At 52.0% G+C, this 24,716-nt stretch overlaps 1 protein-coding gene across 1 annotated transcript; it reads left to right on the plus strand.

Moving 5' to 3' along the window:
• Positions 1-533: 533 nt before the first annotated feature.
• On the plus strand, positions 534-24,253 carry RBP1 (retinol binding protein 1). The gene is made up of 4 exons (XM_030873364.3): positions 534-759; positions 1,296-1,474; positions 21,339-21,440; positions 24,017-24,253. The coding sequence occupies exons 1-4, from the start codon at positions 687-689 to the stop codon at positions 24,068-24,070; spliced, it is 408 nt and encodes a 135-aa protein (XP_030729224.1). The 5' UTR covers positions 534-686; the 3' UTR covers positions 24,071-24,253.
• The last annotated feature ends 463 nt before the right edge of the window (positions 24,254-24,716 follow it).

A 24,716-nucleotide genomic window follows, 5' to 3' on the forward strand; every position in this document is an offset into this window, starting at 1 on the left:
TTATGGCGCACGGGCTTAGCTGCTCCGCGGTAAGTGGGATCTTCCCGGACCAGGGATGGAACATGTGTCCCCTCCATTGGCAGGCGGATTCTTAACCACTGTGCCACCAGGGAAGTCCCCCGGCCTTGCTTTATTTGGGGGGAGGGATGTGGGGAGTGCCCCACTTTTCTTTCCCGGAGTTGAACTGCCCAGCTTTCTGGATCCTGGATCCCCACCGGCCACCCGCGCTGTAAGCCTGTAAGTGGTCTCTTTCCCTAATTACTCCAGCAAACGCAGGAGAATGTTTCCCCACCCTCAAGTGGCCGCTGAATGTGAGAAGTTCAAGGCGTTTGAAGGAATCCCGCAGGTACCGAAAAGTTGGAAACAATAAAACACCCCTCACCTCCACCGCCATCTCCTTTTCCTTCCTAGGGAAGGAAACCGAAGGTCTGAACTAGGCGGAGGCGGGCCTGGGACAACCTGGCCCTCCGACATCCCGGCCCCGCCCCGCTGAGGGGGGAGGAGCGACAGCTACGGTGGATCCTCCCGCTGGCTTTGTGCGCGCTTGCAATCCAGCTGTCGCCGCCCCACGAGCCCCTACCCCCCGAGGGCGCACATTTCCGGGCCGCCCACCACCCGGATCGCACCGCGAGCCCAGATCTGCTCCCACCCGCTCAGTCCCGGTCCGGCCCAAGTCGCCCCCTGAAATGCCGGTCGACTTTACCGGGTACTGGAAGATGCTGGCCAACGAGAATTTCGAGGAGTACCTGCGCGCGCTGGGTAAGCGCTGCCCGCCGCGCTCTGCCCGGGGCGCCCGGCCGGGCAGCTGGGGGTGGGATCCCGGCGCCCTCCCGAGCCGGCCGCCCACCCGCCTGCCTCCGCCAGCCAAGCCGCCGTCCTGAGCACCCCGACCGGGGAAGGGGCGTCTCCAGGGGTACAGCAAGTGCGAATTGGAGGACGGGGGTTATTAGGGTTCACGGTGGTCAATGTCTGATGGTTGGCTCTCGAAGTGGATAATTTCATTAGGAAAGCTGGGCTTGGTTGGCTAGCTTCAGTTTTCAAAAGGTTAGCATAAGGGTAGAAAACTTTGTTGTAAAAAAAAAAAAAAAACAAAACAAAGCAAAGAAAAAAAGAAAGAAAAAGACAGACCAGCTAGCTGCACGCAGAGGCCTTGCTAATGGAGCAGAGGACCCCGATGGTTTTCTTAGGGGAGTGGGGGTGGGAGAAGCGGGCTCCTAGGGCCCGCTACCTTGGCAACAGTTCTCTGCATTTTCCAGTCAACTCTCTGCTCCTTTCTGGCCCGGCACTTCCTGCAGATGTCAATGTGGCCTTGCGCAAAATCGCCAACTTGCTGAAGCCAGACAAAGAGATCGTGCAGGACGGCGACCACATGATCATCCGGACGCTGAGCACTTTTAGGAACTACATCATGGACTTCCAGGTCGGGGAGGAGTTTGAGGAGGATCTGACGGGCATAGACGACCGCAAGTGCATGGTGAGGCTTCGCGCACACCTGGGCATCTGTTGCCCAGGGGTCCTGACCGAAGGCAGGGCTAGTTCGTCTGAGAGGGGAGCAAGCGCCTTTGTGTTCTTAGGGGTCCAAGATCTTCACACTCCCAGCCCCCAAGGTAGGCAGCTCTCGACTTATCAAGCGTACCCTCCGAAATGAAAGCTGTGGTTTGTTGAGTCTCTCCTGTGTCCCGGCATTGGTGATTTATACACTTGCCTTCATCTAATCCTCGTAACAACCTCTGAAGGAGGTCTCAGTACGCCCATTTTACAGATGAAGAAACAGTCTCAAAGAGACAAAGCAACATGCTCAGAGTGACCCAGCTAGGGAGGGGCTGGGCAGGAATTCCAGGCAAATCTGTTGACTCTCTTGTCTGGCTGAACTGTAGGCTGAGGGAGGAAGGAGAGAAGGGAGGAAAGCAAGATGAAACACAGGCAACCCTTCTGAAGTGTAAACTTCCTACAGGACCTAGCACGAAGCCACTCTAGGAAGCAGGGGGCACCGTCACCCTGCCTTCTGACCTGCCCCTCTTCGTCCCCAAAGTGGGGTGTGGCTCCTGGCCACCCCCTTCCCTACCCTGTCCTCCACTGCCCCGAGCTTCCTTTGAAGCTTGCAGCCAACAACCTACTCAGTAGGTCAGTGCCGCAGGAGCCCAGGCCAGAGGAGGCAACAGTGGGGGAAGGGAGTGAGCCCCCTGCCCCCAAGGGTGGGAAGCTGGTGACCCGGAGACCCCAATTAGCGCCACCACAGCAGCCTCTGGAAGGTCAGCCCGGGGCCTCCGTCAACATTCTTGGGGTCGCTGGGAGGTCAGGGTGCTCCGGGTCTCCCTTTCCCAGTCTTGGGTCCAGAGCTAGCTCACTCCCACCCCCAGGGAGCTGCTTTGCTTACTGATAAGCTTCTCCCAGGCGCCTCTTCCCCTCCCCCTCCTACCCTTTACTGAGAGTCTGCTCCGTGCCCTGCACTGTGCCAGCTGTCTTCCACCACAGCCCCGTGAGGGAGGGGTTAGTAATCCCGTATTTTACAATGACTGAGGCTCCCAGAGGAGATTCCAGAGACTGCACTTTGAGGCCCACACTCCCGCTCGGGGCCAGGCTCCTCTGTGGCTACCCTTTGCAGAAGCCAGGTGTCTGGGGTTTGTCAGAACTGTGGTTGAAGGAGTGCCGGTGTCTGGGCATGAGGAACCCCGGGCCAGGATGACTCACCCCCTACTTGTTGATTCATCTGAAGGGGATCTGAGTTAGTGTCTGAGTCTGCGCTCGGAATGGTGGCGGAAGAGGGGGCGGCCGCCAGGGAGGATCCTTGCAGAGGCCACTGTGGGGACAAAACACTACTGTTGTAGGGAAATGTCAGGTCGTGCCAGCCCACTCTTGAGGTACTTGCAGGGCACAGCAAACATCTCTATGTATTTTGGGTCACTGCCACCTGTGGAATGTGCTGGCTTGTACTTACTGGCTAATTGCCTTCGCTGTTTCATTCCCACCCTCATCCATTACTGTATGAAACATTTATTGATCACCTAGTAACACTAGTTAATATAGGCAGACCTCAGAGATATTGCAGGTTCAGCCCCAGACCCCCGCAATAAAACGAACATCCCAATAAAGCAAGTGACACGAAGTTTTCTGTTTCCCAGTGCATATCAAACTTACGGTTACACTATACTGTGGTCTATTAAGTGTGCAGTAGTATTCTGTGTAAACAGCAGTGTATATACCTTAGTTAAAAACCACTTTAGGGACTTCTCTGGCGGTCCAGTAGTTTATACCCCACACCTCTAAACCAGGAGGCACGGGTTCGAGCCCTGGTCGGGGAACTAAGATCCCACAGGTGGCGCGGCCAAAAAAAAAAAAAGAAAAATTACTTTATAGCTAAAAAAATGCTCACCATCATCTGAGCCTTTGGCAAGTCGTAATCTTTTTGCAATAGTAATGTCAAAGATCACTGATCACAGATCACCGTAACAAATAACGAAAAAGTTTGAAATACTGCAGGAATTACCAAAATGTGACACAGAGACCCAAAGTGAGCAAATGCTGTTGGGAAGATGGTGCCAACAGACTTGCTTGATGAAAGTTGCCACAAACCTTTAATTTGTAAAAAACACAATATCTCTGAAGTGCAGTAAAATGAGGTATGCCTGTACTCTTCAAGTGCTGAAGTACCTTTCCCATTTTATTTTAACTCAGTGAATCTTCACAATGCTGGTTTCAACCCCATTTTACAGATAAGAAAACCAAGGCAGGATTTCTTGTTGGGTGACCTTGGGAGGTTAAGGAAGTGGCAGAGGGAGGATTTGAATGCGGTCTGACCCAGCGGAACATGTCACAATCTCTGATGTCCAGGAACTCACAGTCTTTGTGGTAGAGACAGACGCACACACAGTCAGAACACAGTGTGATCAGTGGTGACAAAGGGAAGCTCCAGAGGAGGGCATCTTGGAAGGAATTCTGGAGGTGGTGACTTCTCCACTTACTTGTAACAAAAAAGAGGTGGGGGGCTTCCCTGGTGGCGCAGTGGTTGAGAGTCCGCCTGCCGATGCAGGGGACACGGGTTCGTGCCCCGGTCCGGGAAGATCCCACATGCCGCGGAGCGGCTGGGCCTGTGAGCCATGGCCGCTGAGCCTGCACATCCGGAGCCTGTGCTCCACAACGGGAGAGGCCACAACAGTGAGAGACCCGCGTACCACAAAAAAAAAAAAAAAAAAAAGGTGGAAGGGATGGGTTTGGACACAAAGGAAGGGGCACACGGCCCCCCTCTTTTTTTGGCCATTAAGCATTAGGACAGTGGTAAGTGAACAGATCAGGGAGCCCAGCAGCTGGGCAAACTCAATGACATTGTATGAGGACTCGTGGTCACCTTTGCTGTCCCAGGACTCAGGGCAGCCCCCTCCCAAGTATTATAGATGGCGTGAGCTAACCGTGCTGTTGCCTGTTGGGAGGATGGACGGCCCTCTGCTCTGGCCTTCCCTTGGCCCTTGCACTGCAGAGAAGCCCTTCTCCCCTGCTGCCCAGCTGGAGGGGGCCACAGGGAAGAGCACGGCTGGGGGAGAGCCTAGGATAATAATAGAATGATGGCAACTGTCCAGCCTCGTGCTTGTGAATGAAGGGGAGCTGCCTGCAATAGACCACATGGCCAAGGCCTGGAGGGTCCTCGGGGACCCTCCTCGGGGACCCCCCTCGTGGGGTCCTGGGCAAGGTGGTTGCCAAAGAGAGTGCACTACTATCCCTTCTGCTCCCCGTGCTCTGCAGCCACCAGCCGGGAGCAGTGGCCGGAGGAAGCCAGCTCTCAGCATCAGGTTGGCCTCATTCTAACATGTACTTCCCAGCACATTACAAGGATCTCATTGCTCGCCTGTTCTGTTCATTCCTTTCTTGGTCCTATAAGCATTTTGTGGTGCTCACTCTGTCTTTGCAGCCCTTGCGTTACTAAGATGAATCTCACAAGAGTCCCGCCCTCGTGGAGTTCAGTGTAGTGGGGGCAGCAGACCAAAGCAGTCACTCATACTGAGATGGTGTGTTGATGGGGAAGGACAGGCAGAGAAGGGCCCCCCGGGTCTGGGAGGTCAGGGGCTGTTCCCACAGGAAGTAGAGTCTGAGTAGTGGCTTGATGGATAGGCAGGAATTAGGCAAACAGAAAGGGGACGAGAGGAAGGCCAAGGCCAAGAGAACAGCACTTGGTAGGTGCTATTTCAGACCTGTCCCACACCAGCCCTGGGCTCAAGCCCGGGGTCACAGAGGCAGCAAGGCCTCCTGGAGCACCCAGGCCAGTGGAGGAGACAGACACAGCCTCAGGCCATTAAAGCCCCGTGCAGTGATGGAAGCACAGCAGGCTAGGAGGGCAGGGATGGGGGAATGGGGGACAGGCAGTGGTCAGGGAGGGCTCCCGGGAGGAGGTGACGGCTGAGGGGGCCTTGAAGGACAAGTAAGAATTAGGGTGGATGTGGAGAGCATTTCAGGCGAAGGGAACCATGTGCACAAAGGCCCAGAGGTCAGAAAAGGCCTGGCTGGGAGGGGTTTCATCCGGGACAGAGGTGCAGTCTGCAAAGACTTCATGTGGCCAGAGTGCGGGGTGTGGCTGGGAAAGAGGGCAGTGCTGAGGACCCAGTGGGGAGCCTGGATGTGGCCCCGACAGGCCCCAGGGAGCCTTCTGGGAGGGGCGTGGTCAGGCTGCCATCCTCCGCAAAGGGCCCGGAGGCTCAGAGAGCTCTGCTCCTGCCTCTTTCCGTGGGAACCTTATCTGTCTTCTGGAACAGCAGCCAGAGGATGAAATCTGGCCTGCAGATGTGTTTTGTTTGGCTCACACAATGTTTGACAAATTTAAGAGCCAGTTGCCAATGATTGCCAAAGATTGTAAGATGTCATAGAAAAATCCATATTTCCGGCTGTTTGTACCCCAGTAAAATCAGGACTGCTGAAAATGCTGGGTGCCCTTTTATTCCTGCACCCTGTGGATGCCCAGGACACTGTCGCAGCTCCTTCTTTAAGATGGGACCTTCTCCACTCTTCCACAGCCCTCCCCCGACCCTGGTACCTAAAGTCAAGGATCAAACAGCCGCACGTCATTGTTTGCACCGTGTGTTCCTTAGAGCAGTGGTTCCCGAAGCTGAGACTGGCGGCGGCAGCAGCAGCAGCGTGAGAACTTGTTAGAAACACAGATTCTCCAGCCAGACCCCTGGTGGATCAGAAACTCTGGGAGCGGGGCCAGCAATCTGGGTTTCAATAAGCCCACCAGGTGGTTCTGGTGCAACTAAACCTTGAGAACCACCGCTTTGGAGAAAAGAAACCTCTCTGTACCTGTGTCTCTGTAAAAAGTGGACAACACTCATGATGTTTCTTAGACACTCAGGTGTAGAGGGCCCCATGCTGGCTTAGTCCGTCGCTGGACCCCTGTGGACACGGTAGTCCATGCCCAGAACCACCTGAAATGGCTCTGCGGTCTCTCCCCAGGCTGATGGGTGGAGGGGCTCAGATCTGTGTAGCCGGGATCGCTCAGCTCCCATTTGCAGTCTTTTCTCTTCAGATCTTTACATGACCACAAGTAGCCGGGGCTGTGGGTTTGGTAGAAGTGTATCAAGACTGGACTCAGCTTTTCTCCACCGCCTCCTGCACGCCTTTATCCATTAAAGTGAAATCTCAGGCCCAGTTTGAAACCAGTATTATTTATCGAATCTAGCAGATGGAGGCTTTGGCAGGGTGGGGACCTTCCAAGAAGGAGATGCTCCTTCGCTTCAAATACCGTTCCCCACGCCGGGGCCAGGGAGCCCTTCGGCACAAGGAATGGTCGGGTTCCTGGTTCCCAGCTCGCCCGGCACAAGCAGCTTTTGTGGGAGAAGACGAGCCTCCACAGGATTCCCAGCCGGGAGCCTGGCTCTGCATGGTGGGGGCAGAAGGGCCATTTGTCGTCCCTGTGGACACCAGGTCAGGTTTTCCCTGGGGGAGGCAGCTACGTTCACTCAGCAGCCAGCACCTCCTCCCAGGCTGAGGCCTTGGCTTCATCTCCAGCCTTGAACTCAGGATGACCCCTTCCACAGAGCCTGCCTTCCACTTCCAGCCCTCTGTTGCTTTCTTTGTTTTCACTGTAAAAGGAAAAAAAGAATTCAAATGGCACAGGAGAAAGTGGACTGAAAAGGAAAGGACCCCTTCCCTTACTTGGCCTCATTCCCACCCCCCAGAGGTTATCACTGTTACTGTTTCTGGTGGATCTGTGCAGAAATCTTCCTCGAATATAGAAGCCATCCAGCCATGTAGTTATTGAGAAGGTGATTTGTCAATATTTGTATCGAAAGCCGAAAAAGACAGAAAGAGGGAGAGACAGAGAGAGAGAAAGAAAGAAGAAAGGGAGGAAGGAAGGAAGGAAGACAGAAAGAAAAAAAAATCTACTTCTTAGCACATTGTTTTCTCACTCGATGATATTTCTTAGGCATCTTTCCATATCAGCACTTACATGTTTCCTTCCCGTCCCTCCCTGACTTACCTTCCTCCATCCATCCATTCATCTAAGTATGGTAATACATGATATCTACCAAACTGCTGTTAATGCTTTGATTTAAATTCTTTTGCCAGCTTTCTTCTGATCCTATTCTTGATTCATTAAAGAGGTTTGGTTTTTTTTTTTTTTTGGTTCTTATTTTAAAAAACACGATGCCAAAGGCAGAATTCACTCCCTGGGCTGCAGAGCTGAGAATGCCATTGGATTTGGAAGCCTTCTGAGAGCCGCCCCTGCTCAGATCAGGCCCCCAGCATTTGGCAGGGTCTTTTCCAGGAAGGAAACACGGAGTCTCTTTCATGTCTTAGCTAAAGTTCTTCGACCTTTGAAATCGGTGTCAGCAGCATACTTTTGAGGATTACAAAGGGAAGAATTAAAGCAACCCAAATAAAATTCGCAAAGTAACTTTCAAGAATCACACTTGTTTGTTAGGTTTTGTTTTTTGTTAGGCAGGAACAAAGGAAAATAACGCGCTAAATCCTGACTGAGTGCCATGCCTGTCCCAGATGATTTTAGCACTTTTTCTCTTTTGGTCCCCACAGCAAATGCTGTTCAGTGAGTATCATGATGCCCATTTTACAGACGGGAATCTGAGGCTCCAAGTTGAGGAACCTTTTCAGCCCAAGGTCATCCAGCCAGCTGGTGGCAGAGGAAGGGTTCTAACTAGTTTATTTATAAAGCTATTACAAGGTCTCCTATGGAGCTCTGCTGAGTTCCTTACTGTGAGGCTCATCGCAACCTGGAGGTGAGCACAGACAGTACTGACAAGGCTTGGGGGTGTGGAGAAGGAGTGCTGGTAGTGGAGTCAGACATCTGGTTTCAAATCCTCCTCTATTACTTAGTTAACAAAGTGACCTTAAATGACTGGACCCGCTGCCTCTGTTTTCACATCTGCAAAATGGGCACCATGATTGCTGCTTCACCTGGCTCACAGCAAATTCTGAGGACCATGGTGATAGCACAGAAGGCAGGGCCTGGTGAAGCCACAATACTATGTGCAATAAATGGGCAAAGCCCTTCTGATACCCTAGACTGCAGGCAAAGCGAACTTGTGTTGGCCAGATGTTTACCGGAGGATTACAGCTGTTTGTTTTTCTGACCGTCATAGCTCCCCTTATTTGGTGGGAATGACCCCTACTTACCTGTGGGTTCTGGTGAAGCTGCAAATCCCAGTACATTGTGTCTCCTGGGATGAGCACCTTAAACCAGGGCCATGACAGTATCCCGTGGCCTGTCCCATGACTGTGCGTTTGACCTGCACTGGGCCAGTCGTACGGTTCCTGCCACCCTCCATGGCTGCATGCAGAAATCCAACAGAAGGAAAAAATAAGATGAGGCTGGTAGATAAGCAGAAATGAGAGAGAGAGAGAGAGAGAGAGAGAAACCTCAGCATCGGAGGGTTGCTGGAACTCCTGACACTTAATGCCATTCTGAGACTTTTCGTCTGTACTTGAACCAGCAAATACATGCCCTTTCTTTCCCCTGAAACTATTTGAACTGGTTTCCTGTCACTTGCACCTAAAAACATCCTATGACATACATAGCCCACAGATCATAGGTTAAAAACCATGTAAGTAGTTAAAGCAGTAGTTCTCAGACTTGAACTTGCCCCACATCCAGACTTTCTGATTCAGAAGGTCTAGAGTAGGGACCAAGAACTTTTCTAACAAGTTCCTGACTAATGCTGATGCCGTGGGTTCAAAGATCGTGCTTGTGATAACTACTAAGAAAGAGAAATGAGGAAGTGGGCTGGCCCACACCCGGGTTCCAGTGATATTCTCGTCATGATTCAGTGTAATAAGCCTGTGCTGGGGTTAAGGGTGCCCAGTTATGGGGGATGAATGAGAGTGAAGGGATGCAGTCCCTGTGGATGGAGTCTGCCTGGGGACACCAAACTTGCAGCAGCCCATGAATAAGTGATACCAGTAGTGTGTTCAGCTGGACAAGCGTGGGATACAGCAGAGCAACGGGGAGCCTTGGCTTTGAGATGAACATGGATTTGAATCCTGGGTCCACTCTCCAACTGTGTTTCCTTGGGGAAGGTACTCTATCCCTCTGGACTTCAGTGTCCTCATTTGTGAAAACGAGCCAGAGGTAGCACCACTGATGGGATGTTGTGAAAATTAAATGTGGTGATGAATTATTTCAAATTTCTATTGCTATGTAACAAACCACTTCAAAACTTAGTGCTCCGAAACTCCGAAACAATAACAGTTGTTTATTTTCTTCATGAATCTGCAGTTAGGGCAGGGCTCAAAGGGGATGACTTGTCCCTGCGGCATGCCATGTCCGTGAGGTGTTGGAGGGTCCACTTTCCAGATGGCTCACTCATACTCACTCTCTACTGGCTGATTGAGCTTCCTTACAACATGGCAGCCGGGTTCTAAGAACGAGAGGGCCAAGAGAACAAGGCAGAGTGTATGACATTCTTATAATCTACTTAGCCTCTGAAGTCATATAGCAAGGATTTTGCCATACTCTGTTGGTTGAAGCAGTCACAAAGGCCCACCCGTCTTCCCAAGGAAGGGGACATGGACTCCACATCTCAGTGGGGGAGCACGTCGGGTGGAAGATGCTTTAGAAAAGTTCAGTGTGCTCTATGCAAACTAAGCTGTGACCACAGTGCCTGATGTCCGGTGAGTACACAGTGGGAGTTGGAATATTATTCTCTGGCTGAAGTTTGCAGGTCTGTCAGGGCTGGGCTCTCGTTTCTGGCTGGTCTCAAGTAGCAGCAGAGCCCACAAGGACTCCGTGGGGGTGGGAGAAGGTATGTGGTGCCTGGAGCTGGGCCTCTGCAGGCAGGGTGGGAACTCCACCTCCCTGGGCTGCCTGCCACCCAAGGCAGGCCCTGCGTGGGAGGCTGGCGTGTGAGTTGAAGGGGGAAAGGATGGCCTCAGAGTGTTGGGAGTGGCGCAGGGCTTCACCTTCAGCCCTGCACCCACCTCCAAAAGTACTTGATATATGTTATGTATTCAGCCCTCCAACAATCCTAGCACAGAGGGGCTACTCTCCCATTTAACAGACAGGGACCTGAGGTCCTGCCAGGGTCGCACTCCCAGTTTACTACAGCCCAGGGACTGAACTTCAGATCTCTCTGACTCCCAACTTTGTGTGGTTTACAGAACAGGCTGCCTTCTGCTGGTGCCCAGGAACCACAGGCCGTTAGAGTGACTGTGGGTTTTTAATTCCGTAGACCACTAGGTAGCCATGAAAGTGATTGCTGTGAAGATAAATGGAAAGTGTTTATGGGCAATCAGTCCACAAGTTCCGTAGATTCTGCTTCTTAATCTCTCTCTCCCCTTTCCCCATCTTCTGAATATCTCTCGCCTGTAATAATAATAACAGTTAATGTCTCTCATGCTTACTATGTGCCAGGCTTGGTGCTGCTGGCCGAGACCTGCGGCTTCCGGGCTGAGGGCAGCTGTTCCTGGCCCTCCTCTAAGCTCTTACTTGTTCACAGCCCATCTCCCTCTGAGGCAAGACCTGGCAGTCCGGCTGTGTCATAACCGGTTCAGTCCATGAACCAGACTGTCATCTTTGGAATCCCATCTCCGCCACTTACAAACTGGGTGGCATTAAGCAAGTTACTTCACCTCCCTGTGCCTTCACTTGTCTGTGAGATGGGGGTTATTATCAAGTAAGGGATCTACTTCACAAGCTACTTCACGATGAGGATTAGACGCAAGAAAGCCTGCAGTCAACTGCTCCATCAATCCGAGCTGTTATTAGTAATTCTCTCGCCGTGTAAACTGTGAGCTCCAGAAGACAAATTCTGGAGGTGGCGATGTGTGAAGGGACAGCTGGCCATCCAGAGAAGAGCTGGCGGGGTTACATGTGCAGAGGCTGGCCTGAAAGGGCACTTGCCTCTCCACCCTGATGGAGGACGGTGCGGGGCAGTGGGGTGGGCCGCAAGGCCAAGAGCGGAGGGGAAACCAGTGCTTACTGAGAGTCCAGAGCTTCAACAGGTCCTTGCAACCCCCTGTTTCATTTCATCCTGGTGGCTCTGTTCTGTGGCGGGACTCATTAGCCCCATTTTGCAGATGAAGAAATGGAGGCTCAAAAGGTAAATTGCTGGGGTCACCCAGCTAGGAAGAGGTGGGGATGGATTGGAGCTCAGGCCCGCCTCTATCCAAGGCCATCTTCAGGTCCCTCCTGAACGCCCAGCTCAGTCAGGCAAGCTGCTGTCTGCTGGCCAGACGAGCCCCACAGCCTGCCAGGTTCAATGGCAGTGGCATCCAGGGCAGCAAGGTGTTCATGTGGGAGCAGCAGGCAGGACATGGGTTCAGAGCTGGGGCGAAGGGGGTTGAAACCATGATTCATGCTCTTCCTGGCATGATGACTAAGCGCTCCAGGCCTCAGAAACTCGGGGCTAATGTCACTCCAGTGGTTAACTTGTGTATATAAGACTAATCTATGGACGAAGAAACATACGCCTGGGATATTTTGTCATTTAAAAAAAGGTGTAAATTACAAGAGTACGCCTAGAATGTTTTCTGCCACTCATTCATTCTGTTGATTCAACAAATGGTAATGTGCATTTTCTCTGCCATAGATTCTAAGGTAGGGGCTGGTATCCTACAGTGAATAAAAGGATTCCAGAGCCCAGAGAACTCTTGGTCAAGAGATCCTGACCTGCTCTCTCTTCCCTGGTTACGGAACAACCATCTTTTATCTTCTGGGAACTGTTTGTTTCTGTTCGCCTTGAAAGATAAAAGATAGCGGCCAGAGGCTCTCGTGGAAGAGATGAGGCCTTGGGTGGGCTCTGCCCTCCTGAGCCCCTCTGAGCACCTTCTGGCAGGACGGCCCCTCCTTTATTCCACCCCCACTGCAGGTGAACCTGAGAATAGGCCGATTTCTTACACTTGCCCAAGCAGCAAAACCAGCTCCGCCCGCCAGCTGAGCAAATATTTGGATTTTCCATTGTACCAGGTTTGGCCGGTTGGAGCCACATAGGTGTGAAGTGAGGAAGAAGAGATGCTGGTAACTTCTAGGGGCGGAGGTGCAGGATCACACTCCCTGGGGAGTGTCCAGCCTGGCAAAGCCCATTCAGAAGCCTCACTCATGCAGCCCCTGACCTCCCTGCATCTGTGCAGGCTGTCCCCTCTGCCTGGGATTCCCTCGTTCCTCTTTTCCAGTTTCTACTTCTTCACCTAACTCTCTTGATGTGTTTTGGTGTCGGTTCCAGCATTACCTCCTCCGGGAAGCCTTCCCTGATGGACCTCTGTCTCTACTTCAGAGGCGGACGAGGTGCCTTCCCACTTCCAAAATCACCATCACCTGCCTCTACCCAGCACTTGCCGTTTTGCTGGAATTCTCTGTCTGCTTGTCTTCAATAGTCTGTGAGCTCTTGAGAACAGAATCCTCACCTTCCCTGCCTCTATTTCTAGCACACGAGGCTGGTGTGCAGGTGTGGCACCCGCATTTGCTGAATGATGCTTCCTTATGCAGAACCATGATGCAAAGTCTTACTGGTCATTCAAGGGTCAGCTTAGACCAGGGAACTGCAGAGCCCAGTAGCCAAGAGCATGGGCTGTAGAGTCAAACCTCATCTCCATACTTCATGGCTGGGTGACCTTAATGCCTCAGTCTCCACATCTGTAAAATGGGGAGAAGCATAACTGCTCCAGGAGGTTTAAAGAATCAACTTGATGTGACCCACGCTTTAATACCCTGCCCAGCACATAGTGAGTATCAAATAGATGATTTTAGGGTGATGACGGTGATGGTGATAATGACAGTGCTGTTATTACTTACACCGGGAAGTACCCAGCACACAACACACAGGTGCTGTTGATGCCAGTTTACATGCGTGTCTTCCCTCCAGCCTGAGCTGCTCCACGGCAGAGCTTGGGTCCAGCCCAGCCTTAGGGCCACCCTCAGTGCTGGGCCCCTGCAATGACCGAGCCCAGTCCCACAGGATCCCTGTGACCTTCTCCAGCCTCACTTCCCCCCCACCCCCCGCATCCAGAACCTTGGCCTCATGGGACCTTGAGCTCTCTGACGGTTTGTTGTTTTAAAATTAAGCCTGGGCACTTTCTGGAATGTTTAAGGAATTTAAAATATTTCATGTCAACATGAGTCTTAACATTTTATCATTTAGTTTGTCCTAAGAATCGTGTTATCATTTGCTGTCCGCTTCTTCATGGTGTTGGAATCACATTTGCCCATGCGCACGAAGGCCTGCTGTGGCTTTACTGGTCTGTAGCTGTTGCTTCTAATGGCTTTTATGTGCCTAGTTACTCGTTCGTGTTTTAAGGCCTCATTAATCTAGTTTTAATATGCTTACAGAATGAATCGGCTTTTCCCCCAAATGTGCTGATTTCAGGTCATTGCCATTCCCCTGGGAAAGGATCAGAGGCTCACCCAACCTGACCTCCCAGGCAGGGCAGCTCATGGACTCAGCCAGAAAGAACTGGGTTCAAATGATGGCTCAAGCCCTAACCCCAAGGAGGCTTGGGCTGGTTACTTAACAAGCCTAATTTTGATTGGCTCTAAATCTTGAGGTGGAAAGCCCCCAGCACCATACCCGGCACTTGGCAGGTCCTCAGTTACCTTCCCTGCCCTTCCTGCCCACCCACGTATTTCACAGGCACCGGAGGCTGAGAACCTTCTCGTTATTCCAGAAACCCTCAAAGGGTGAAGCACACTGTAACATCAAGCTCCAGGAGGAATGGCCAGTTTGTATCTTTTAGCGATTCACGTCATGCTAGAAAGTGTCTATCACTGTCTGGTTTTTCAATTTTCCCCTTAAATTTAAAGAGCACAGGCTTGGGAGTCAGACCTGGATCAGTCCTGGCTCTGCCCTTTGCAAGGAGAACAACCATGGACAAGACCTCCCCTCTGAGGACCTGGCTCTGGAACCACAGAGGCAGTAAGGTCCAGTCCCAGCCCTCTGGGAAGTGGCTCTGTAAGCAGAGGGCCTCCCAGAGCTGGGCGGGCGAGTTGTGGGGACCTCTGATCCATTTTCCCCCTGCTCATGAGAGTGGATGTTTGGGGCACGCGGGAGCTTTAAGGAACGTCACAAATTCTTGGCAGCCAAGTTGAATCCCACTATTTGTGGTTCATGCCAGGTCACTGCCAAGAGATGGGTCCATTTAGTGGGAATGGTCTGTCACTCCCAGTATAGGTCACTCATACAGGGTGAGGGGCCTCGAGGCTTCCCTGGAGCCAGCTTCCCCAGGCTGCCTGCGGGAGCTGAGTTTTCTGTGTCACCCCAGGGCCAGCTCGGGTTTCTAAGTGGTCAGGGGAGCTGGATAACAGCTTTTGAAGTGACAGTCCCCTGTCAGAGTAATACAAAGCTGTCTTCACTCACCTTTTGGTGCATGTATCTCCGGGAGAGCTGCTGACAAGGCCAAAGTGTTGGAGGTTATTAGTTTTTAATAGAAAAGTGAGACCGGCTTTACTTTAGAACCAGCTGCCCTGGGCACCAGCTCTTTTGCAGACTTCAGATGGTCTAGGCGGTGAGAATGACCGTTGGGAGGGGAGTTGGAGGTGGCCATACTTTCCCCTTGTTCTTAGGTTTGTCTGGACTTCATTTCCAAGATGGAGTTCCCAGAAGTGGGGTGCTGGGCAGCTCTGCCTATCCCCGTGGTTGGTACCATGCCCACCTCAGCCCGCACTGGCATCTGCCTTCCTGTGTCACTTGAAAAGCACCAGAAACATCTTCTTGCCTGAAACTCCCCCACTAGACCCTGATTAAATGGATTAAGCAATGGTGAGTGTCCAAGCTGGGCAACCGAATTGAATGACCTCTTAAGGACCCTTTCAGATCTTCACTCACAGGGCAAGCTGAGCCTCGTCCCAGACTTTGCCTGGTGTGGCAGAGGTGGCCGCTCACCACAGAGGGAGGTCACAGAAGGAGTCCTCGTTATCAGAAGCTGTGTTTTGTGTCACAAGAAAACAAGAGACCATTGTTTGCTACATCCCCCTCCCAACGTTCTTTCTTTTGCTTCTTTCCTCTCATTTGTTTGTAGGTGATGGTCCTCCTCCCTGACTCCCCGCCCCCCTTTTCTGTTCTTAGGACAAATTTGGTCCTCTGGGACATGGCTGGCTTATTCCCACAGGGTACAAAGCTTAGAAAGGAAAATCCATGCCCACCCCATGTGAACGTGGAACAGCAACGTGGGAGAACTAAATCGCATTTTCAGAGCCATCGCGGCTGTCAGTGGGGAGTCTCCAAATAGATCTTCTGCTTAAACAAAGACTAATTAAATTTTAGGGGACGCAGACATCGCAGGGCTCCTGGGCACCCGGCTCAGCAGGCAGCCCCTGCAGGGTCTCCTCTTGGATCCAAGTCTCCCGGAAAAGAAGGAGCTCCTGAAACATTTAGCCATGGTGAATGGCTTGTCCGTCACTTCTTCACAAATCTCCGACTTAGAAAAGAAAGGCTCTAGTTATTGTTCAGCTTCTACAGGCAAATCCCCCCCGCCTTATCTAAGCTCTGGACATCGTGATTACCATGACCTCGGGCCCCCTGTGCCAGCCCTATGCACTTCATGTATATTTTCTCTCATCCTCCGCATACGCTGGTAAAGTAGGTCTTGCAGTTATCCAAAGCCACATAACAAACCACCGCAAAACGCGATACGTTAAAACAGCCACCACGTGCTCTCAGGATGCTGTAGGTTGATTCAGTGTCCACGGCTCCGTGTGACTACCTTCAGCTAAAGGCTCGGTTGGGGCGACCAACAGACTGTCACAGCCTCTGGCAGTGACTGCTTTCTCATCGTCTGGGGCTTATCATGTGGGCTTTCACTCTAATAGAATAGCCTTCACTTCCTTAAAGCACAGCAGCTCGGTTCCCAGAGGCGAGGGTCCCGAGAGGACGAGCCCCCAGCGCACAAGGGCTTTTGAAGGCGCCTGTTACCCCACGCTGGCTGCTGTCCTGTTGGCCAGAGCGAGTCGCGAAGCCAAGGCCAGAATCAGCGTGGGCGGGGCCTCACAAGGGCGTGAATGGCATGTGACCCATTGGGAGCCCCGATGGAACAGTCGGCCATAGCAGGTACCACGAATCCCCCTTTTGTGGATGAGGGCACTGAGGCTCAGGTCATTCCACACAGTTAGGGACAGAGGACCCAGGTCTGTTGACGATGCTGACAACACTGGGTCAACCTGATACAGGGTGGGAGGGCGGCAGGTACCTGAAGCCCAGGGTAAATTACAGCTGAGCTTCCCAGAGGACAGCCCGGCAGACGGGCGGGCAGACCGGGGCCCACTGGGGAGTGTTCCACCCAGCAGATCAGAGCCACGGGGCTATGTGAGGGCGCAGGCAGCATCGGGGGGCATTGAAAACATGCTCCAGGCCACAGTCCCAGTTACAGTCTGGCGCTATGACCCTGTCTACCCCCCAGCCTCGTACTTGCCCCTCCTTCAGCACTGGCCTGCTTGTCGTTATTCACTCTGTTTGGGATGCCTTCCCGCTTTAAAAACCTAGCTGTGTTTCCTCTGAGAATGAGGGGCCCTCCTGGGCATTGCAGCCCCTGTGCTTCCCCTGATGGCAGCACCTACCACACTGAGCCGTAACTGCCTGGCACTCCTCTGTCGGCCCGTCTCTTCGGTGATCTCTTAGCCCAGGGGCCTTCAGGACTCTGGCTCCCAGCACCCCACACCCAGCAATGGTTGGGCTAAACTGAAGTGTGTTCCTCCCGGGGGCTGCTCAGTCTTAGCATAATGCCCATGTTTTCTCTGCACCCCCCAAAAACTGAGCAGACATCGGCTGGGTGCATAGCCTGGCCTGGGAAACAAGGGGGCACTGAGTCATGCAAGGCCCATGTTCCAGCCCAAATTGTTTTCCTCATTAGCTGGGTGACACCGAGAAAGTCACCTAACCTCTCTGAGCTCAGCCTCCTCTGTATATCCAATACAGACGAGAATAGTGTCTTTTCTGTCCCACTCACTCTGGGTCAAGGGTCAGCGGGAACTCGGGGCTTCAGGAAGCGCCTGCTCTGGACACTGACATAGCATTGGTGCATTAAGGATCCCTCTCTTTGAGGGTCTGATTTGCAGGGCTCTAAGAAAGGGTTCTCTGCGCTCAAAGAGCCTTCCGCTCCCTGAATCCCTCGATCTATCATGAAGCCTGAAATTGCACCATCCATCATTCTTTTGGTAAGGTATTTTGATTATCTATATCCAAACGGTCCTTGTTAAAAGATGCCAAATGAATCCGAAAGTGTAACATGTTAGCACAGGAGCAAAGCCTGCTTTACTGGGTTTTTTTAAATTTAATTTAATTTATTTTATGTACAGCAGGTTCTTATTAGTTATCTGTTTTATACATGTAAGTGTATATATGTCAATCCCAATCTCCCTAGCCTGCCTTACTATTTTTTTTTTTAGATTTTTTTTTTAATTTATTTTTGTCTGTGTTGGGTCTTCGTTGCTGCACGTGGGCTTCTATTGCTGCGGTGAGTGGGGGCTACTCTTCGTTGCAGTAAGCAGGCTTTTCGTTGTGATGGCTTCTCTTGTTGCCGAGCACAGGCTCTAGGTGCACAGGCTTCAGTAGTTGTGGCACGTGGGCTCAGTAGTTGTGGTGCACGGACTTAGCTGCTCCACGGCATGTGAGATCTTACCAGACCAGGGCTCGAACCCATGTCCCCTGCATTGGCAGGCAGATTCTTAACCACTACACCACCAGGGAAGCACCTAACCTGCTTTACTATTAATGAACATCTCTTTCATGCTCATTCTCTGACATTGACATTGGAAGGGAAGCAGGTGTGAGCCTTTTGGAGATCAAGGTGGTGATCCTTATCAAAAGCCTTAAAAATACGCTCACTCTTTCATGCGACAATTTTTCCTCCGGAAATTTATTCTAAAGAAACGTTGTGCTCAAAACTGTATACAAGGAAGTCTTCTTTGTAGTAGCACAGAATTATAAATAACCTAAAAGTCCAAGAATGGGTAATGGGCTAAATAAGTATGTATGTACAATGAAATACTACCAGGATTGTCCTCATGGGCCTGTGACCAGTGCAGTCCCAGAGGCTTCTGTGCCCAGAAGGGCCCCTCACTTGGTTTAATGCTCTGCTGTCACTGTCTTAAAATTCTTAATCGTTTTTTAAAAGGAGGCTTCATTTTCATTTTGTGCTAGGTGGGCACTACAAATTACATAGCCATTTCCTAAATATTATATAACAATTAAAATAATGCTTATGAAGAATATCTGTTGAAGTGGAAAATTGCTTCTATTAAGTGAAGAAACTAGAGTGCAAAGCCATAAATGATGCAATCTGAACTTTTTAAAAACAAAAATATGTGTGTGCGTGTGTGTATACACACACACACACACACACACACACACATATAAAGACTGGACAGAAATACACCAAAATCTAATTATCTCTGAAGAAGCAAGATTTTAGGTATTCTTGTTACTACTCTATTCTTTTTTGAGCATTTCTCAAGTTTTCCAGGACAGAGGGTATGAATATGCTCATAGACTCTAATATTTCCGGTAGAGACAGAAGTGTATCTATTGTAACTGAGCACCAGTGAGTCTCTCTTGGCCTCTGATAGCGTCTGGAGCCCTCAGTGTGCAGGGTAGACTTCTGGATAAACTCATGAAGAGAAGCTCAGTTGATGAGGAGGCCAAGTGTTCTTACAAGCTCCTTGAAGTTGAGGACCGTCTGATTTCAGTCCCCACTTCCCTTCACAGTCTGGGCATGGACAAGGCACCCAGTGAATGGGCATCTTGTCGGTGGCCTGAGGTCGTTAGTGGCCTTTACCCTCGACCCACCTCGTCAGACATTCACTTCATTCTGTCCTGACTTGGAGGTGGGACCTTCTTTCTGGCTTGGGGCTGGACATGTGCCCCGAGTGATCTGTGCACCAGGGAGAGGAACCGCCTGCCCCCCACCAGGTCCTCCTGTGCCCCTCTCCCTCTGGGCTCCAGGAGCAGAGGGCAGATTGATGCCTGTGCAGAGCTGGGGGCACACTGGCTCCACCTGTCCCCCTTGTGCCCGCCTCTCATTGCATTCTTCATCCCAACAGTAGAGGGCGGTAGAGATCCACAAGCTCAGGCGTGAGACTGGGGGTTGGGGAGGAAGGGGGAGGTGGTGCTCCCTAGGGAGAGGCCCACTCACTCCACACCCATTTCCCAGATTCTTCTTTCTCTCCTAAATCTTTATCAGGCTCTAGCTGCCTGTTCTCTCAGCTGAGCATGGCAGGAACAGAAGAATCCTAGAACCTTACCTCTGTAAAGCCAAGACCTCTGAGTTCATGGCCTCTGACACCTCACATGACAGATGGGTGGGGGGGGGGAGCAGAGAAGTGATGGACTTGCTCAGAGCCACACAGTGAAGGGGCAAATGGGGTTCTAACCTCTACAGGGGGAGGCGGGGCCCATGTGGATGGGAGGTGGGTAGCTGCGGATATGGGAGATGCCCACTGCACACAGGTCCCAGTCTAGACCTGTGGAGCTCCTGGACCATCTCCCCTCTAAATTCCGCACTTCGAGCCCTGTATTTCTGGGTGGGTCCATGTGCACAGGCTGGGCCTCCTCCTGCTGTCTGTCTGCCCTTCAGCACGCCCAGTACTTGGCGGGGCACGCGGGGCTCAGGGAAGATGTGAACGCTCAAAGGTGGGGCCGGAGGCAGGGGTGGAGGCCAGACGGGCGGGCAGACCGGGGGCTTCCTCCTCTTTCCCCCACGGTCCCCTGGAATGTGGAACCTGCCTGAGGAGCTTCCTGAGCACGCCCCGCGCTGTTCAGTCTCTGTGCCTTCGTCTGGTCGTGGTCCGCGGAGAAACGCTCTCTCCCAGCGCCTGCTTGTCTCTGCTTCCGCTTCGCTCTCCTGTCTTTCAAAGCCCAGCCTGGTGCCTTCTCCTGCCAGCGCCTCCCTTCCCTGAGTCTCCTCTGGGCTCCCGCAGCCTCTGGTCTGTAACTCTGGTGACGCTGGGCACCTAGGGAGGCAGCGTAGTCCAGCGGGGAGGGGGACCTCTGAACGTCACAGATCCGTGTTCTGATCTGGCTCTGCCATTGACACGTGGGGGGACGTGGCAAGTACCGTAGCCTGATCTGTAGAGCAGAGATGCTAGCCCATGCTCCACGTGGACAGTCATGAGGATCCAGTGAGCGCCGAGAGTGCCTGGAAGAGCTGCCGTTTGTACCCGCAGAGGGTGATGTATATCTAAGGTCATTCTCCAGGCAGTGAAAAGATGTTTGAGGCGGGTGGGGGGCCTCTTTTTTGGTGTCCCAAGACCTTGCAAAGGTTGAAACAGTGAATGAATGAATGAATGTCTGGGGATGAGCAGGATATTCTAAGAAGTCTACCTCTCACCACCGAGATGCAGGCCAGCAGCCGTCACGCACCCCCAAACCCCGTGTGCGCTCAACCCTCAGAAACCCCTCCTCCCTTCCCAGCCCCATTCTCAGCCTTTGCACTGACAGCTCCCGCCCCAGTGACTTTTTCTCCCCTAATTATCCATTTTAATGAAATTTATGAAGGTTTTTGTGAATTTTAAAACCGATTTGCGGGCTTCTCTGGTGGCACAGTGGTTGAGAGTCCGCCTGCCGATGCAGGGGACACGGGTTCGTGTCCCGGTCCGGGAAGATCTCACATGCCGCGGAGCGGCTGGGCCCGTGAGCCGTGGCCGCTGAGCCTGCGCGTCCGGAGCCTGTTGCTCCGCAACGGGAGAGGCCACAGCAGTGAGAGGCCCGCGTACCGAAAAAAAAAAAAAAAAAAAAAAAAAAAAACCAATTTGCCTGCTTTAATAAGAGCACGTGATGGACAAGGAGTATGAGGCTGCAGATTTTCTGAAATGAAATTGACTTGAGCGCACCCTGGATTCTCAAGGTTGGGGCTGCCCCTCCCCCAGCGCCCAGGGGCTGCTGGCTCCAGACTGATAGCTGTGGTTTTTGGCTCCGCAGACCACGGTGAGCTGGGACGGGGACAAGCTCGAGTGTGTGCAGAAGGGCGAGAAGGAGGGACGTGGCTGGACCCAGTGGATTGAGGGTGACGAGCTGCACCTGGTAGGTTCCGGGGGTACGGGGGTAGGTAAGTCAAGCTGGGCCCCAGAGGCCCTGGTCATGTTGGTGTCTGGATGGACTTTGGAAGTATGCGCCATGGGTGGACCTTGGTTCTGCTCTGAAGCTTCACTTCCAAGGCCCTGGGGAAGATGCTTGAGTGACTTTAAAAACTGAGCAATGTGTTTTCAAGGTCTAGGCTGACCCACTTGTCCAATCAGAGGGAGGAGGTGAGGAGATGCATCTGCTAAGCATGAGATGTGGAACATTCTGTATCTCTTTCCATTGTCTCAGCAGCCCGATGGGCCAGGTACTGTTAAGGTTCTTATTTTGGAGATGAGGACACAGAGGCTCACATCCAAGTAACACAGCCAGAAGATAGCAGAACTTACATTTGCTCCCAAATGATACCTGTTTTCACGATGTCAAATTGTGGCTAGCCAGAGCCAGGCGAGTTCTCTAAGCTTCTTAAGACATGATCTTGTTACCTGAAAATTGGGTTCACCTCTTGGTGGGTGTCGAGCCAAAAGATACAACTGAGCCAGCGATCCGGAGAAGGAAGGGTTTATTAATTGGATCAAGTGAGGAGAACACCGGGGACCTTTCCCAAAGCTGTGTCTCCCTGAACAGCAAAATTGGGGAAGTTTTAAACCAAGGGCACATGTGTATTCATGAAGGGGCTTGAGCAGAGGAGAATTCAGCATTGAAATGGGGCAAAGGCCCGCAGGCTCAGCAGCCATGTCTCACGGGCGCAGCCGCTCCGCGGCATGTGGGATCTTCCCGGACCGGGGCACGAACCTGTGTCCCCTGCATCGGCAGGCGGACTCTCAACCACTGCGCCACCAGGGAAGCCCCAAGCTTTAATTGATTGAAGTCTTGAGGGTCAGAAAAGGTCCACATCATAATCCCATCCTCCACCTGGGTGGAGGCCTTAGTTCCCGAGGAGCTCAAAGCTGGTTATGTGTATTCCTTGAGGAAGAACCAAGCCTCTGTTTTATCACTGAACTGTGATAAACTGTGATAAACAAGTCCCTGAACTTGACTGCTTTTCCTTGGTTCCTGCAGTTCTTCACTTCCCTTAAGATCAGTAATTACTGAGACCTGTTCAAGGGCAAGCACTGTAGCCAGGCTTAGATCACAAAATGGCTCAGGCCAAAAATGGCTTCTTTATGTCCGGGCACTCCCTACCCTATCTGCTTACAATCTGTACAATCTAGGTTGGAGGAGGAGAAGCCTTTCTCGGCTCAGGTGTGGGCCCCACTCACCCTGTCCTCCAGCCTTGGGATCGCTCGTCAAAGCCACTTCTACTCTATCCATTGTCTGGAAAAAGCACATCCAAATCCAGAGTAGGGGCCTTAGCCTCTGGGGGGCTAAAAATAACACCTGCCGTCTGAGCAGAGACCTCCTGTCATTCCTTCTGCCGCCTTGGAACTCCCCAGCTACTTTCCTTCTGAGAAAGGAGCCTCGTCCAGGTGACCTGGGGTCTATTCTGACTCACCGCGTACTTTTGGGGAGGTGCCTTCCTTCCCTCAACCTCATCTGCAAAACGCCATCCTAGTCCATAGGGCTCCTGCCAAGGTCAGGGTCTGCAGGAGCTTTGGGACATGTGAGCGCTGAGAGGAGACACATCATATTCAGAGGCAGCGTCGGCTCGGCTCGTGTAGAGCCTGGGCTGCAATGTCTGACCTTGAGCCTTTCTCCCTCCTGGGCCTCTGTTTCCTCAACTGCAGAGCAATGAGGGTAGGTTATGTGATCTCCACTGGCCCTGTCAGCTCAGTAGTTCTGTGGCTTTTTGCCAGAGGTTGCAAAGTGCGGGCCACAGGCCTCTTTTATTTGGCCATCCATGGGCTTCAAATTTCTTCAGCCAGTAATTTAAAAATTGGGAGATGTCACATAAATATTCAGATTTCTAGACTCCTACCAGAACAAACAAACAAACAAAAAGCTTCCCAGGTGTGGGACACTGTGCTGTCATTCTTGCTGGCAACACTCAGCAGGGGTTGCCCTGGAGGCAGAGCATGGACTTTCTTAGCTGCATTTAGCACTACCCTGGAGCTTTTAAAAATAGCAATTCCAGGACCTCACCCTCTGAGATACTGATACCAGTGTAGCCTAGAACCCAGGCATTTTTCAAACTCCCCCAGTAACTCTAATGTGCAGCTGAAGCTTGGAACCACCATGCTGGTTTGCAACCCTGGTCTGCAGTGACCCCTTTGGGGGTTGAGCCTTGTGTCTGGCCCTGATTTCTTGCAGCCCTGCACACAGACTCTGACCTGGGCTCAGGCCTGACGTTCTTAAAGCCTTTGGCTTGTCGAGGATAGTAGACGGAGGGAGGCATCTGAGAGTCCTGTCAGTCAGCTCTGAGCTGCATCTGCCTCCAGCCAGCTCTGTCTATAGTGCATAGCCAAGACCGATGTCCACTGATCCAGTTCAACTGACCCGCCAAGGAATTGTCTAGTTCAGACCAACTCTTGGGGAGAAATAGCAGTCACGGAGTATTTTCCAAGTCCCTGCCCCCGGATCCGCTGAGCCCCAAATGTGACCTTGCTTTGGCCAATAACAAGAATCTGTTTTTGTTTCAGGAGATGAGAGTGCAGGGTGTGGTCTGCAAGCAAGTATTCAAAAAGGTGAACTGAAGCCTGAACATACCTTAGTCTCGAGGAATGAGTGGCATGGAAGGGGAAGGCAGGGTCCCCCTCTCTGCTCAGCATGGGGCAGAGAGCCAGCCTGCATCTGTTAGCAGAGTCTGTCTCTCCTGGCTTTGTCTCTTTCCCTTTTCTTCAAACGAAGCCATCCCAATAAAAGTGGCCTCTGCTCGATATGTCTATTTTGGAAAAGCTTTGAAACCCCACTGTGCTCACATTTTCTCTGAAGGCTTCTGAAGCTGTGCTCTTGACGCCAGCCCTGAGCAGATGGGAGAGATTCAGCCACACGCCTGCAGATTTGGTCCTGACGTTACACCTGTACGGTCTCTCTCCAGGGCACAGGCCTGGGTCCCGGGTCTGTGGCCTGACATTCAGTCATCTATGTTTTAAGTACCTACTATATCATATGTCCAGTCAGGGCCCAGGTGTAGTGAGTGCCGGAAGCAGGCCAGGATGCCCTCTACCTCGGAACTTAGAGCCTTGTTAAGGTCAGACCAGCAGTGACTTCATGACTGCACTTACAAGTGCACAAGAGATGCTCCAAAAGTTGTTTGTAAGCGAAATGGAACTGGATAGAATTTTAAACTCAAAGCTAGAATGAGGTGAACATTAATGAAAGACAGTTGCCAATTGGATT

The sequence above is a fragment of the Globicephala melas genome, chromosome 4 (genome assembly GCF_963455315.2).
Source record: "Globicephala melas chromosome 4, mGloMel1.2, whole genome shotgun sequence".
In the NCBI taxonomy this organism is placed as follows: domain Eukaryota; kingdom Metazoa; phylum Chordata; class Mammalia; order Artiodactyla; family Delphinidae; genus Globicephala; species Globicephala melas.

Excerpts from the sequence above, each read along its gene's own strand:
- RBP1 (XM_030873364.3), top strand. The coding sequence starts at position 687 with ATGCCGGTCGACTTTACCGGGTACTGGAAGATGCTGGCCAACGAGAAT. Across the intron at positions 760-1,295 it reads GGAGTACCTGCGCGCGCTGG|ATGTCAATGTGGCCTTGCGC; the intron begins GTAAGCGCTGCC and ends CACTTCCTGCAG. Across the intron at positions 1,475-21,338 it reads TAGACGACCGCAAGTGCATG|ACCACGGTGAGCTGGGACGG; the intron begins GTGAGGCTTCGC and ends TTGGCTCCGCAG.